General features: G+C 37.7%; 1 protein-coding gene and 1 long non-coding RNA gene across 6 annotated transcripts in view; one reads left to right on the top strand and one right to left on the bottom strand.

The window, feature by feature from the left end:
• Positions 1-16373, top strand: part of LOC105212996 (klarsicht protein) — a 76099-nt gene that overhangs the window by 47733 nt on the left and 11993 nt on the right. For 3 of the 5 annotated variants that reach the window (XM_011185462.3, XM_011185461.3, XM_011185460.3), the window contains 7 exons: positions 2713-3159; positions 5530-5742; positions 6283-7191; positions 9362-10216; positions 10519-10716; positions 14906-15088; positions 15165-16206. In XM_011185462.3, the coding sequence (XP_011183764.2) occupies positions 2713-3159; positions 5530-5742; positions 6283-7191; positions 9362-10216; positions 10519-10716; positions 14906-15088; positions 15165-16206 (3847 nt within the window). Of the gene's footprint in view, positions 1-2712; positions 3160-5529; positions 5743-6282; positions 7192-9361; positions 10217-10518; positions 10717-12476; positions 12623-14905; positions 15089-15164; positions 16207-16373 lie in introns of those variants that run through there. The other 2 variants (XM_011185463.3, XM_011185464.3) reach the window with 2 other exon arrangements.
• On the bottom strand, positions 10069-12187 carry LOC128921578 (uncharacterized). Its single transcript, XR_008471019.1, has 2 exons — positions 11322-12187; positions 10069-11253 (listed from the first exon to the last, which is right to left on the bottom strand). It is a non-coding gene; the product is annotated as an uncharacterized LOC128921578 (long non-coding RNA).

Genomic DNA, 16373 nt, shown 5'->3' with positions numbered 1-16373 from the left:
ACATATAAAATATACCTTTGTATATACAAATATACATATGGGGGTCATTGCACTGTTATTAAGTTCATAGAAGACTGTATCCATTAGATTTGAATTTTGTACAAACCCTAATCGAGGCTATGCACAGATCTGCTATCACTTGTGAGACGTACAATAATTAGTCATTGGAAGTTTCGCGCGCCTCTTTTCTCTAAGCCCTTTACAATTACAAGAAAACTGTTTTTCTCAATTTCAGTTCGAAATTTCTATATTATTAATTTCGAATTCGGTTTCTTCTTTCAGGGGCATACGTTTTTACAAATGTTTAGTGAAATGCGTTTAACTCACCGAACTCTCTCTACTTGGAGTAGACTTGTCAGATTTGTCAATGTCATCGCAAACAATATTTCAAATATAGAAGGCTTGCTGCTGTCGCTTCATGTGCATTTGTCGACACCTCATGGTTACTTCTTCACTCGGTCGGTTTTGTTCACTGCATAGAAGTTTCAAGTGACGCCCACACAGGTGTTACAAAACCCAAGCAATTTTTGATTTTATTATCTCAAATAAATGTTTTTTATTTCTGATATCCGCAATTTAACACTTTCGTGTACATTGCAAACATTTCATATCGAAATATGTTGCATGTACAAACATACATTTATACATATACACACATATGGATATATGTATGCGCACTAGTGCTGGCATTACTTACATCGAATATCGGACTTAAAATTACCATTGTATGTAATTTTGTTTTTCACTTAACTTTTGACTATATTTGAAAATTCATTCGTTGCAGTGAACATATATAATGTGACCTTAAAATATTTTAATAGTGAAATGAGTACTTCACTTGTAGTAAATTGGTATTTTAAAAGTAAGTGATAGTGGTACATTTCCCACCTAGCGAGAAGCATTGGGAATGGTGTGGTTGATTGATCTTATTGTACTTGTTTTGAAGTCAATTTGTAATCAATTAGTTAGTCGAAACTACAGAATTTCAATGTGACTCTCCTAAAAGAATCAATAATCAAGAGTAGATTTTAAATCAAGTAGCTTGCTAATTGGAATTGAATATTTTGTAGAAACTACATGGGGCGACCTTGCATGGCTGGAGAACGGGCAAACAATCGAAACAAATATTTTTGCATTTACTGCATTTCGTGAAATCTATTGCCGTTCGTTGCTCTAGGCGATTGTATGTGAAAATAATTGCCACACCTAATACTCGGTCATAAAAATACGGGGAGGAGGAAACTGGAATGTTTTTTTATCACGAGTATTACCACTTCACTCGTATTTTAGAATGACTAACATTAATTTTGCACTATTGAATTTTAAGTGGATCAATGCAGTCGAAGTAGTTTGCACTCCATTATTGAAATGTTCTAAAATAATCTTAGGCGTTGGATACAGAAAGCGAAAATGTTTATTTTTCGGAAAATTGGCAACGAAAAGTGAGCACAGAGGCGTGATGACAGTCTTTTAGTCTAGCTGTATTGCGTGTGTGCGAGTATACGTCGTTCCAAATACCAAAACGAATGAACGTGACGCATCGGTTCGGCTATTTCGGTCCATATAATTTCCTGTTCATGTTCATCATTGTAATCGTCGCCTCAGTGTACATATATTTATGTTTTTATTTATGCGCTCATACTATCGATATATATGTATATGTACATACATACATTCAAAATACGTATCTATGCACGAGTTAGGCATTTGTATGCCTTGAAGCGCTTTAGCAAAATGAAATTTGGGAAAATGTGATTCGAAATGTTTGCAAATGCTAGAGCGTGACTGAAATTAGAACCTTAACATTATATTACAACCTCATTGTATGATAAGTAATGGCTTGACCTCAACTCGTTATATTTCTAATCCCTTAATGCTCTTCGCTGATGCGAGATCATAGTTGGCGAGTCTGAACATTATGTGTTCCTTAACAACAAAATCAGGAAAACCGTAGGAAATTTAAACGTGGGCGTTATAGAAATTTGTTGGCAAAAATATTCGGTAAGGACACCAGGCTCTAAAACGTGTTTGAAGAGATTTTTGCTTACCTTTCACTATCTTCTGGCTAATCTTGTGTTTAATGGCCATCAATTTCGATCTTCGTATGTATGTTCACCGAATATCAGTTTGTTAAATCTTTTATTTCCGACAATCATTGACAATTCGTTTATATATATATACAATATATATGTATGTAGATATATGTGACGTAAATGTTATGTTTGGATACTCAAATGACGGTGTTAGATGCGCGATCATGGCGCAAAAGTTGAAGAGGTCAAAAAGTGATTACATAATGTTATTGTTCAAAAAGCTGAAACGAACAAAGCCATCGAAAGCAATGTGTGCAAAGGTGTGCAACGAAGGGGGATGGTGGGCGTTTAGCTGTTGCAACCATCAGATTAGATTTGATGATTAATGTACAAACAAAAATTGTGGAAGTAGTGCGTATGTTTACTCCTCTCCATATAGTATATACGATCGCATTGAAAAGCAGTTACGAACGCCAATGCACGAAAACGAACACAACATAAATACACGTATGTATGTACATACAAGAAGTATAGATGGGTTTAGCCTTTTTAATTCATGTTAGGCGCGATACTGATACGCCAATATCAACTGATTACTGTGTATTTTGGATTTTTAAAATGTTTGCCATATTTGCCCAACTTCGAAATAGTAACATTAATGTTTCTGATTTCATTTCAGGTGTTATACCATGAAATCGTATCACACGCCCGAGTGGTAAGCGCCTGCATTCGCTCGGCAACAGAGGGACATCAAGGACAGGTGGAGGGACAGCGGCAGCAATCGATTGATAGTTGCAGAACAATCATCGCAGAACAAACAAATTCATCACTCACATCCAACGAAGAGACAACAACTTTGACAATTGCCACAGCTAATGAGCAGAACAATCACGAATTGAGCAGTGGCAGTAGCACCAGCGGAATAGAAACTGCGGAAAAGTCTTTGTGTTCGCCTAGGACGTCGTTAGTCAGATCGAATACGGCATCCCCGCAGAAAGCGGAAAAAACTAAGATTACTGAGGATAGTTTGGAGAGATTGCAGAACCGTTATCATTTATTATATTTGAAGGCCTTCGAGGTACAACTTTGGTTGGACGGTTTGTTGCGCAAGAAAAGCTCGACTGCAGTAAGTTTGATACGTGTTAAGCAATATCTTTACAGACTCGGCAACAAGTGCTAGGCACTAATTAAGCTACCATGTTATGCATTCTTTTGGGTGGGATTACCATTTTGAAACTATATTTCACACATAAACTATAGTAAATAGTAAATCTCTCCACACAATTCTAATATGGTATATGTAAATTGTATGTGTATATGTGTGTATGTGCACATTATCAAATGTGTGCTATATACACAATTTCCATTGATCCACTTTGTGGATTACAGCTGCTGGTGCCTTAACAGGTTTTTCAGAGCACACCACCACAAGCAAAATTCTTTTGGGATAAGTGTTATTTTCACTATTTCTGTGGCGTAGTAAATGTAGAAATGTTTTTAGAATCGACGCTTCACATTCCACTCGCCATTTGATAACCGTTGTTCTACTTATATGGCCAGATACGTGGGCACATTCATACGTACCTACATGTACATCATAAATACATATGTACATATGTATGTACGAGTATGCTTATAGATGTGTGAAATCAATCAAATCACATCACATTGAATTCACAACTTTCAAACCACAGGCATTTTAGCTTGACCGAAACTTTCACAGTTTTATATGGCTTTACAGTTAGCTGATTCAAGAGTAAAAGTTTAGTTACCGCCACCTGAGCCTGCTATTTATCTGTCTGTTTGGTGGAGATATTTTGTTCAAACCGCTAAATGCCAGTCTTAGGGAAGAGTCTACTCGGATTAAATGTCATTTACATCTTAAATCCAATCAATCACTGCTGGCGAATTGCGAGCAATGACCTTAACTACTATTCGACGCCGGTCCACATAGCGCTTTCCGAGTCTCTCCGACAGCGGCTACTACCGTTAATATTGCTGCGGCCAATAAAAGTTCATGTATGTGGCAGTACCGCGTGTTAGGTGTCAGGCTCTGGATTGGCAGTTGCCGTTTGTTAATGGCATTAATTGAGCCCTGCCATATTGGCAAATTGTGAAATCGGTGACCTCACAACCGTTGCTTTTGCGCGTTGGACATGAGTTGGACGTATGTTATGTTTGATATGCACAAGGTCTTAAATCACCACTCATATGACATAAGCAGATAATTATCCATCTAAGATTTATTGCGAAGGGGGCAACAAACAAGCTACACAACTATGCAACACACATAGTACAGATAAAGAGGAATCACATTAAAATAAATACTAGTATACAATCATAAGTTAAAATAAAGTTTATTTAAATTGCTGGACTCTTTTAGGGCCAGTGGAGGTACTCATGCGCTTAACCAGGTTTCGACTAACAGTGGCTAAGTGTAGCTAAAGCAAGAAAACCACACACCTATACAAGAAACTTTGCTATAAATACGTATCTATGGAGATAACATATTTTGGCTTTAACATATAAGAGACCGAATTATAAAATTATAAATATGTTTTAAAGAGTTTTTACTCGTATAAATGATATTCATTTACAAACGAGTATATATGTACACCAAAGAGTTAAAACTTATAGTAAGTCCCAAGTACTCATGGACAGACTGAATTTGTTCATTTATACATATACGTACCAACATCATCCCAACGTGTGAGACGTAATATTCGAATTATACGTTTTCAAGGTGAATATAAATAAATATCTGATCTTACGAAACTCCCAAAATCATATACATATTTCTAGCGGCAAAAGATTTTTAGTGAACAACGAATTTTTCATTTGCTTGCTGTTTCATTCGAGAAAATTATATGCATGGCCTTTGGTTTGCCTTGAAAATTACACAAAATCATCAGTATTAGTTCGTATGTATGTATGGATAGTGTATCTATATTTTTTGTATGCTGATCATTAATCTTCATGTAAGGGCATGTGTGTATAATTGTTTATTGCGAGGGATGTTGCTTAAGTGCTAAGAGATTTGATTTTTGATCTCAACGCAAATTTCGAAATAACCCTAAAATACACTACCCTTTCATACACTAAACTAGAAGTATTCTTGGGGTGTTCAGAATGAGAAATGTGTTTGGAATGACCATTATTACAAAGCAATAAAATATTTAGTGAAAAACAAAGAATTCACAATTTTTTTTAGTTATGACACTATTCATGTAAATGAGCGAAATGTATCTGAAATCAAATACAATTTATAAACATATGTATGAACATAATATGGATCACGGTACGAAATCGCCCATTAGTTTTCATAATAACAACGCACAAGTGTACTACACTAGGCGTAATATGCTCCTTAGCACCCCATTAAAATATCAGATATCAAAATAAATATAACTGCCTGAACTATCAAACTGGCTTTTACAAAAAATTTAGACATACATATATAAAATACAAGTATTGATTTATGTTACGCATTTTCCAGAGTATTGTTGATGCCGTAGGTTATATTGATGACACCGACAATATAAATTGCCATTCCTCCGACTGTGAAGAAGACGAGACGGCTGCAACGGAGAACGACTTCAACATTCTTGGTTCAGGAATCGACAGCGATATCACGCACAATTCATCCTCAGTTGGTGAACTGCCGAATTGTATTGATTTGGTAGAAGAGGGCAACTGTGAGGCCGCAAAGGTAAACTAATAAACTACTCAGATTCACTAAATTTGAATGCTGATTATCTGCTGTGTTATAAATTTGTTTGGCTGCCCCGTGATTATGCAGCGCATGTATGGATTATTTTCAACTTTGCTAATTGCTTCCAATATGTAGGTGTTTTGTAAAAAACTAATGTGCACATATGCATGCCTTATACACCAATACAACTAGACTTTAATTCTGAATAGAATGTGGCCTCACAGGCACGTTCTTGTAACTGCTATTCTATCTCAAATTATTCAAAAAAGACAACGGCTCTGAGATATTATTGAACCGTTGCTTCAAGAGATTGACATTGGTTGCTTTAAAATCTAAGCTGTTGTTAGGAATTTAACTTTGTTAAAATCTTTTGCACACCTGTAAGGAGCTTTTGTAAAACTGTGCATTTCTGAAAAAATTTAATTTACAGCCTTTGACAGTTCATCCGCAAACCAACAGGCACCAAAACAAATTCCATTAAAAAATCATTTGCGCTTATTTCATTCGCTTAACCATAAAATTAACATTACTAAATAGGGAGACTGTGAAGACGGAGACGACGAAGGGGAAGACGAGGACGACGACGAAGTTGATTTTGGACGTTCCCGCTTTGGTAGGCCGGCACGAGGCTACAACACCGTATTGGTTACATTTGAGAAACGGGGTGCATCACGGTCCACCACTCTCACTGATTTCGAGGCTGATTCTGAAAGCAGCGACTGGGAGGTCACTGCGCAACAGGTGTCCGTTCAAAAGAAGTCAGACGACGTCGTCGTTGGCTGCCGACAGCTTTTGGAAAACGAAGAAATCCCAACTAATTCAAGTCAAATCGTCACGCCGATAATTGGAGAGGAAAGCAGCAAGATAGCTCAATTACCATTTGATATTCACACCTCCTCCAGTGCAACATTTGACAGTAACCTGCAGCAAGATGACATTGTTGGTTTGATTGCAAATAAACAGCATGAACGCGTGGCGGTCAGCGCATCACCATTGCTAATGAAATCGAAAATGAATATGCTAAACGCAGATGTTGAGCAACGAAAGCTAGTCTCAATGAGCGCGTCAACAGCGGCCGCCACAATCACCACCACCACTGCCAATGAAACTAACGCCACCTCCGCGGGCACGCAAACCGCACAAAAACTTCAAACACTATGCAATAACAAGCCGATTGGCCTACCTATCAAGCAAAAGAGCATCGCCATCATATCACCGAATAGTCACAACAATAAATCGCCGACCGTCTTGCGCAAACGTCAGTCACAGCACCACACTGACATCTCAAAGTTTAATCGATCGAATCGTAAGTCGAAAAATTGTGCCGTTTTCTACTTCAAACACCTCGATACGGACAACGAAACTAACTGCAGCAGCGTTGGTGATGGCGCTGATTTTAACACTACAGCAGATGGTTTATCCTCATCTAACTCACAAACAAGCGAAGTAAGTACCACCAAAATTGAGTGGTGTCGGTTATGGGCAATAGGGCATAGGCGATACGTACACTGGTGGCAGAAATAATAGGGACGGAAAATTTTAGCATGGTTTTTGGTATTTTTTCGTTTCTAAAAGAAGATGAACTAAATTCAATATTTATTTTGGTTGATAATGTATATATTCTTCCTATCTTTGTTGCAATTTACCAACATTATCAATTTTAACAAAACACAAAAATTCAAATATTAAATTATGATTGGCAAAAATAAAAGGGACAAGAAACTAAGTATTATGATATTCGAAATCTACAGTAAAAATGTATTAACTTTTAATATTTTGTGGTAGATTCTTTCATTTGTCGCACTTCCTGTCATCGTTGGGGCACTAGATTGGCACAAATATCAATCATAATGCTATAACAAGGCAATATAATCAATTCTTGACGAGATTCGCTGAGTGCTTGGACCGTTGTCCTGCAAAAACTTCCATTTTCACGGGGTTTATTTTCCAACGTATGGTTTCATTGTCGTTTTAAGAATGTCCAGATAGTCTACTGCACACATTCCATCCATTATCGAGAAAATCGTTCCAACACCAGATGATGAGAAACAACCACATACCATAATGGAACCACCGCTGACTTAACTCTCTTAATTGTTTATGTAGGCTTACACAATTGACTTTCAGGACGCCTATTATTACATTTTCCGTAATATCCAAGCAAGTTTGGTGCGTTTTAACTTCGTCTGACCCACGCATGTTTCTTTCAATTTTGGTGAACCAAGTGCATTCTCGCAAATTTAAGCCTTTGCTGTAGATTGAGTTTGCTCAAAACAGGGTACCTTTCTACATTTCGTCCAAGTAATATATTTTTTTGAAAATAGTCCTGGACCGTACGAATTGGAATTGGAACATTAAATTATTTTTTCAAGTCATTGGAAGTTTTAAATGGATATTCATGGGCGTGATATGCCAACATTTTGTTGAAACGGGTTGCAATTTTGTTTTTCCTTCCACTAGTTTTGATGTTTTTCATGAGGAGAAGCTCATTAAATAACTTTATTCTTAGAGTAGCCCATGAATGTGTAAATTAGTCCATGATGTTAGCGATTAACATCATATTTTTTCTTTCATGTATAGTTTCGCCATTATTTTCCGAACAAAAGAGTCCCCACACAGGGCGCGGCCCATATTCTACTTTTATTCCTTTAATTTTCAAATTACAAACCTAAAATAAATACTTATTTATTTATAATTAACCGAAATATTAATAACCTCATTTGTTTCGATATTTTATTTTTTAAACAAATTTACGTAGAGCGTCCCTATTATTTTTGCCAATTAAAACGCTGACAATTGAAACAAAATATCATTAACGCAGTTATTCTAGAAATAAATGAGAGAAACCACATTAAACACAAATTATTTTTACTTTTGTTGATAAAAACTTTTTTGGCGCTATGAAATTAGTCGATGGGCTCGTCCCTATTATTTCTGCCACCAGTGTATGTACAAACGTACGTATGTGTTTGGAGTCGTATTGAAAATGGGTTGGTCAATGTAACCACCGTTGTTCTGAACCTCACTACTCACATATGTACGAGTGCATACATACATAGAGATTCCCCAATTTCTCAGTTTCCGGTAATAAAAATCTGAGTGTTTTCAGGCTATTTATTAAATTTGTGTACACACTCTCAATTTGGAACTCGGAAATAAATTCAGTTTTAGTTGAAGTCGTACACATCGCCGCTATGAGTTTTATGATGTTGTTTTATCGATATTATAAACTTTTTTCGTGTGAATTTTGCATTTAAGTAGACTAGTGAGTGATATAGGAAGTATTTGTATGTATGACGATCATGTCGGTAACGCCTCTCAAATGGTATGTGCTAATATTTAAAATGTGAATATTATATGTGAGTTTTCGCAGCTGCTACGAACGACTTAGTTGTTCCGCCTGTTGCATGTTGCTGTATGCATGCAGGACTCTCGACAAACACACCGTACTAATATGCATCTTTACTCGTATGTAAAACATTTAGAATATATTTTTTCTATAAATCGCTATGTTGTTTGTATGTTTTGAACTACTAATACTTTTGTATATGTAATTCGTACTTGTGTTTGGTAATAGCTCGTTTTCATATTCACATTATTATTTCAACTTATTTAGCATCATTTGTTGAAATCGGCTGATGCGTCATCTGATGACGACGGTGGCTGGCTATATTCGTCTGTCTTGCCGCCACAACGAGAAGAAGACACTAGCGCATGCGAGGGAGTAGGAGTCGATGAAAAAGGTAACATCTGCATCACAACCATTGTCATTGATGGCTTGAAGTCATCTGCCGTGACATCCAGCTCAGCAGTGACTACAGCACCAACAGCGAACAGCGTCATTAATGACGACTCAGATAAGGAGAACACGGAAGCGCGCACTCCGACGTTGGCCCATGCGACACTAACTCCATTGCCGGCTTCGATTGTTTGCGCACAATCTTACGATATAAGCTCAGCGCCGTCTTCACAAAATCACACACAAATCGTACACGCCGAAATCCAACTGACACCAGTGACAACGGCAACGCCAACGGCACTGTCTGTAGGCCGATTTAAAGAAAAAAGCTTCGTCGCCAGTTGCGGCAGCGGTAGCAGCAGCAGCTACAGCACCAGAAGTAGTAGCTGTTCCTCGAACGATTTGCTCACCGAGACGACATCGGCTACGAATACAACGCAAATCACACAAATGCATTTTCAACGCGTACATCGCACCGAAATGGAATTGCAAATCGACGCCAACGGTAATAAATCCAAGCAAATGATGGACAATGGTGCGATCAGAGGTGTAACCACAAATAATTCCCATAACAACAATAATAACGGCGATGCTGATAACTTCAATGAGAGCAGCGCCATCAAAGGGGACAACAATGCAAATTATAACGTTAATAGTAATTCTAGTATTGTAGTATTGCACCAACAACAACTGCCACAACAGCCACTTATTTCAGGTGGAAATAATCAAAAGGTGAATGACTATGTGCCAATATCTACATGGCCCCGTATACTACTATTTAATGAAAGGCTGTCAATGTTTGCAAAGTTCCATTCTTTTAAAGGTTCTGGATTAACTAATTCTTTTTTTCTCCATGAATTTCTTCTAAATAGTAAACATTGAAACGGTAATTGTGATTTCTGGCAAAAGGCAGTCTTTTATTAAGTGCAATTCGTGGCAATATTATTGTAAATCGAATTTCGATATTCAAAAGCTATAAACAATAAATATTCAAATTTAATATAAAGCAATAATTTTATTTTGACTCATTTCAGAACGAAATGTTTTATTCCGTTCGCTGGCACCCTAAAACAGTCAGCGATTCCACCGATAAAACGTCAATGCAGCACCAGCAATCACAGAAAACGGACATTAAGAAAGTTCTTCTGCCTCCGCGCTCTCCACTTAAATCGGAAAAACCAGTACAGTCAACAGCACGAGGCGACAACTTCAGCCCAACTAACATGACAAAGGTATATAAAATAATTGTTCACTTATATTACATAATGAATCATAAAGGCAAACTGCATTTATCTCTTATACGAGTATAACGGTGCTAATGAAAGTCCCATTACATACTAAAGAAGTGATTATATGATTTCTACGAACACTCCCGTAGCTTACCCCCAGAACAACCAATTTAACTCATTGGTCGGGTCTTGCAACAGCAGCAATGAAGGCGTGTCCAAGTTACGCATTGTAGCTCTCACGTGTCTTGCTATCAGAGTATAAATAATACGTCACTGCTAATTTTCACATACATATATCAATATATTTATTAATATTTAAAAAAAAAATTCACGTCAGAAACGTAATTGGCAAACCGACCGGCATAAATAAATATGTAAATACATACTTCTACACACATTTACCGCACTCTCGCAGGCACGCATTGCGTGGGGCATCTAGGCTGTGCGCCAAGAGCTGCCAATGGACTTGACCAGCCTTGAAAACGTGCTCGCCATCAGGTGCCCGCAACCACGCACGATAGCACGATAGCCCACCTGGGGCTGTGTGCGAGTATACATATAATATCGAAGTTAGATATACACATACATACATATGTAAATGCAGTTACCTGTGGCACAGCTGATTTATTTGAAACGACTTTTCAACTAGCAGTTTTGCACATTCCCTAACGAAACATGAATTTGCTGAACTGCATTTGCATTGCGATTAGTTCCAACTCAAAAGGAGCGAGTCCGACTGTACATAAGCTATACACACATATTTACATATATGTATATATATCATATGTACTGTATTCACATTGTGTTAGTATATTGTTAGGTAAGTGAAATTATCTTGTTTCTTTTCGAAATGCGAAATAAAAATGATAAAAGAGTGTTGAATTTTAATCAGAAGGTGAGATAAGCAAACTTTTAGGCAGTGATGTTTGCTATCTGCTATCTTCTTGAAACACAGATATACATGCACATGTTTGTATAAATGAATGAAAGTAAATAAACAATTTAATTAAATTTTGAAATTAACGCCATAGAGATCTAACGGTTCTCCAAGGAGAATCAAAGTGTTTAAATGATAGTCAACGGCGACTGTGACCCGTTTTGTCTCAGTATACACTAATATGTAAACTCCACTAAAACCGAGTACTCTTAAGTGTTCGTTGAGTTGGACTGTTACTTCACTAAAATGATGACGATTTATAGAAGTATTGCAAACATTTCAAAACTACATTTCAAATCTTTTGACGTGACGGCACCTCTTTTATACTATTTTACTTTTTTGATTACTAGTGCAGCTGGATTTTCAGTCGTCAAGCAATCTTTCAATGCCTTAATTAGTCCAATTATTTTAATAATGAACTGTATATAGCCGAATTTAGTGCAGTAATATTCAAATTATAACCTATTTAAGCTCCATAAGCCTTTAGTGAGTGCGCACAAGTATGAAAAAGGCAGATAAAATCACATCGCAAAAAGCTAAATAAAACTCATACATATGCATATATACAAGCGTCTAGTGAGGGTTTGAATCGATTTTTGTTAGCTTATCTTATCGAGAGCACGCCCTGAATACTGGCAATAATAATACTCGTACTTATAATTATTTATGTGTGGCTCGTTTCCCACCCCTTTACCGGTTTGCCAACGATATTGAAATGTTAACACAATTAAGCACAAATGGAGCCAACACTTTTGCGAACCGATTGGCTTTCGACGCGCAAACTCTTCGGGTGGCTTGCGGTGAAGTCATACAGCTGCTGATCAGTCTGCTCTGTTCCATTGTGAAAGTTGTGCAAAAATTAAGCAGAAGGGAAAATCAAAAGTGCCAGCAGTATTTGATAAACCATAATACAAACATTGTATAAATAAAATTCGCAAAAGTAAAAGCAAAAAAAGGAAGTTAAAAAAATTGGTGAGCCAATTATTTTAAAACGGACGTGCGATAAATCACAAATGCATGTTTCTTAGCGATTCAAAGTTCGGTTTAAGTTTCGGTTTCAATTGAATTTGCGTGCGCCCGACCACTTAAGTGAGACAACTAATCACAAGATCAGAGTTTCCATATTTTAGCTGTCGAACGTTCACAAAATGCTAGCATCATTTCATACACAAATAGACACATCTGTATATATGTGTATTTATTAATTGGTATCCAATGCCAGGGGCACAATTATTGTATTCAAAATCTCAAAATAAATGAGAAACTTTAGTTGGCAGTGACAATGGAGACCACCAGTGATCTTCGTGGATCACAACGGATGATTCTATGGAAATTGGATTTCTTGAGTTTTCACTTCTCCCAATGGCATACTATTCATTCATATATGTATATACATATGTGTAACTAATACATGGTGAATGTGTGAAAATAAGGAATTTTTCATTGGCAAAGGAAATCACAAACCGCACTTTGCGCGTGCGTTCCCCTCTGTGTCTCTCTGTGGCAATGTTGTTGAAAACTTCAATCTTTGGAGTTTTAATTGCTGATTGTGTTTCCAAGTCCAAGTATGTCCAATGGCTTGAGTAATAATTGTAATCAATTATCTCAACCACCCAATCTCCCGATCGCCACATTGGCTGCGGCTGCAGGCGTCTCGTTTCCTTTCTTTTGTTTCCGTATTGAACATTGGCGCTCTTGTCCTCTAACTAATAACTTGCGCACCATTTTCTCTGTTGTTGCTGATTTATCAATTTCGCTTGTTGCGGACTTCGCCGTGGCCAGAGTTAGCTACGAGTATAGCTGCTTGACCATTTTCGAATTTTCATTCGCTTTTGAGTAATTGTTTCCGCTTATTGTCGTCGCCTGGCAAACATTCAAGTAGCGCTGGTTTAGTCACTTAATGTGCTTGTTGGAGCTGTTGTTATTGTGAAAATGGATTCATTTGCGAGTACGAATCACAGTTCGGACACCAGCAAATGAACGCTACTACTTAATTATAATATTCATACACACACAAACGATTCGAATTGCAATTAAATATCGCTAATGCACTGCTTTATAATCTTGTATGTACGTCTCACTGGTTTGTGTGGGTATGTGTGTGCGTGTTTTAGTGTCTGTCTTGTAGTGTGACTATCAGTGAAAGATTCATACATACATACAAATATGTACGAGTACATATCAAGTGGTGTCTCTTAACATTACCCAGTTAACAGAAACGCTCGCACCAGAGGGCTCAGCAAATAACGTCTTATATAATATAATACAGTACTTGTTGTCTTCGATTTGTCAAGCGTTTTAGAGTAGCCAATCGAAGCACCTCCGTTGCATCGCATTTCTGGTCGACCCGTCAGTTATTAAAACTTAAAGAATAAAGATAAGTTCCGAGAATCAAATAGCCATGCTAGCTTGAAAACGTATAGAAAGTGTGCTTAAAAATACACATATGAATGTATGTATCTTTGAATGTATGCACTTTTGGTAAATTACCCAACTCGAAATGCTGACATACATATATTCATATCTATATGTATATGTAAGCGTGCATCGTGAACTGAATGTGATGTCGAATTTACTGAGGCGTATTAGATATAATTCCAGAACAGAGGACAACTGTCATTTTGTTTTGCCATCCGAATACTTTACGGCTGACCTTTATATTGCTGAAATTAAACGTTTGTTGGAAGTCGCGCTCTAATTATTTTGAATAAAAAAGTATACTTCGAATTTTTTACACTAATTATACGCACATTACGTGCACATATGCATGTATGTATGTATATGTTTAATTATGGTCAAATATATGTACATATATATCTTGTGTCTGAGTATATATTTTTGCTGCCAGCACTGACAAATAAACAAACGCTTGAAATGCAATGGAAATGTATGGAATTAGTTGGTATGTTTGTGTTCATTACTTAACAAGTTCGCACAACTTGACTTGTGATGATTCGGTTCACTTTTCTTCGAAGAAGCATTGCAACAGGCGATAAGATATTCGATACCACAGTGTGCTCCTTCGCTCTCCAGTAAATGACTTGAATTCTTACTCGCCACTTCGATACTTATGTGTGCTGAGGTCTTTCCGTGTGTACATTTATTATTTACTCATTTGCTCTATCAGTTACTTCGATTTACACGCTGGTTCGTTGTGATAGCATTTTATGTGCACTTCTCTCTTATCGTGAAGTTGTACTCGCATTGCTCTATTGCCGGCTCATTTGTCATATGTGTGTGTTGTTTTGACTTCAGGGTAAACTCTCGCATGAATCAATCAAACAGCTGGTACTCGAAGCAGAGCATTTAGTACGTGATGTCGAAGCTCTAAAGACGCCTATTAATAAACAGAAACAAAAGCATTCCGTCATCAAATTGTCGTCAACGGTAAAGAAGCGAGACATAGTCATGCCAGGTCCAATCAAGCAACGTGTACAAGTAAGTGGTGTTGTAATAATACGTACATATGTAGTCCTTTTCATCATTGAGATTCTTCTTTTTGGCATATCGAAAGGAATGGCTGGAGCATCAGCCATCATCATCAACCCCAGTTCAGGGGCATCGAAATCACAGCGATGAATTGCAAAGTGGTGTAAAGTCAAAAGCGGGCGACGACTGTGAAGCGTCAGGCGAAGCTTCCGAATCAGATTCGGTTCCGCAGCTTGGTTCAGATACTTCGGAGGGACTTACAGAATCAATAGCTACGTGCATGCAGACAAGCACAAATTCATATGGTGGCAATTCCACAGAATGCTTTGGTAGTTCAGCTGAACCCATAGCCAGTTCAGCGACAATACAAGGTTACGGCAGTAGCAATCAGAGTTTAAATGTAAAAATTGTAAAACGCTCTCAGTCCCGTCGCAAGTCGGAACGACCATGGTCGGTATCATGCCTGTCACAACTGACTACTGAAACAGTTCAAACAGAGGCGATCGAACCAGTTGTGAGCAATGCACAAACTGGACTTGCTACACATTCTATCAGTGAGTCAGCGTTGGATTCTCTGTCTCCTGGACGGCAACGTGTCTCCTCCGCGTCAGCGTTAAATGTCACCCAAGTTAAAGCGAGCAATAGCAAGGGATCTTTGAAACGTCGTAAGACTCGTAAGAAGAAAATGTCCACGTCTGGGAATTTAGGTGTAGTCGCTTCAAATTCACATTCAGTTCTTAAGAAAAGTCCAGATTCTGGCTCTGAGGATACCGCCGAGATGCCACGACTCACACAAACTCTGCTCATGAAGTCGTGTGAGTCCATGTCTACGCAACAAATACGTGAAATAACAAGCGCGCTATTGAGTCTACAACACGGAAATGTAACAAATCCCAATGAAGGTGCAACAGGTGGCAGCAACAATGCAGCTCAATACACCATAGAAAAGTCACAACAGCACGCCATGCAGGAAGCGCAGAAAGATATGGGCGAAGGGGTTTCCTTGATGAAACCCAATTTTCGAGTGGGTTCCTACACCTCGGCATATATGCGCAATGAGAAACGGTTGGGTTCGTTGGCCGCTTTAGCCACATACATGAACGATGATGAAGAAGAGCAACAGGGAGGTGAGTACAATGGAAATCGCTGTTATTCTATATCGGTTAGCATATTGCATAATCAGTTATGTTGCACTGCAAATAGCTTTGTACAATAATAGCTTTACTTTACGATCACATTTCTTGCTTATTTCGTCAACTTTTTTCACACTGCAATGTTTTTCGTGTCTTAAGCT

Source organism: Zeugodacus cucurbitae, chromosome 4, assembly GCF_028554725.1.
Source record: "Zeugodacus cucurbitae isolate PBARC_wt_2022May chromosome 4, idZeuCucr1.2, whole genome shotgun sequence".
NCBI classification, from domain to species: domain Eukaryota; kingdom Metazoa; phylum Arthropoda; class Insecta; order Diptera; family Tephritidae; genus Zeugodacus; species Zeugodacus cucurbitae.
Note: the sequence above shows the minus strand (reverse complement) of the source record. Positions and strands in the feature narration are given on the sequence as shown.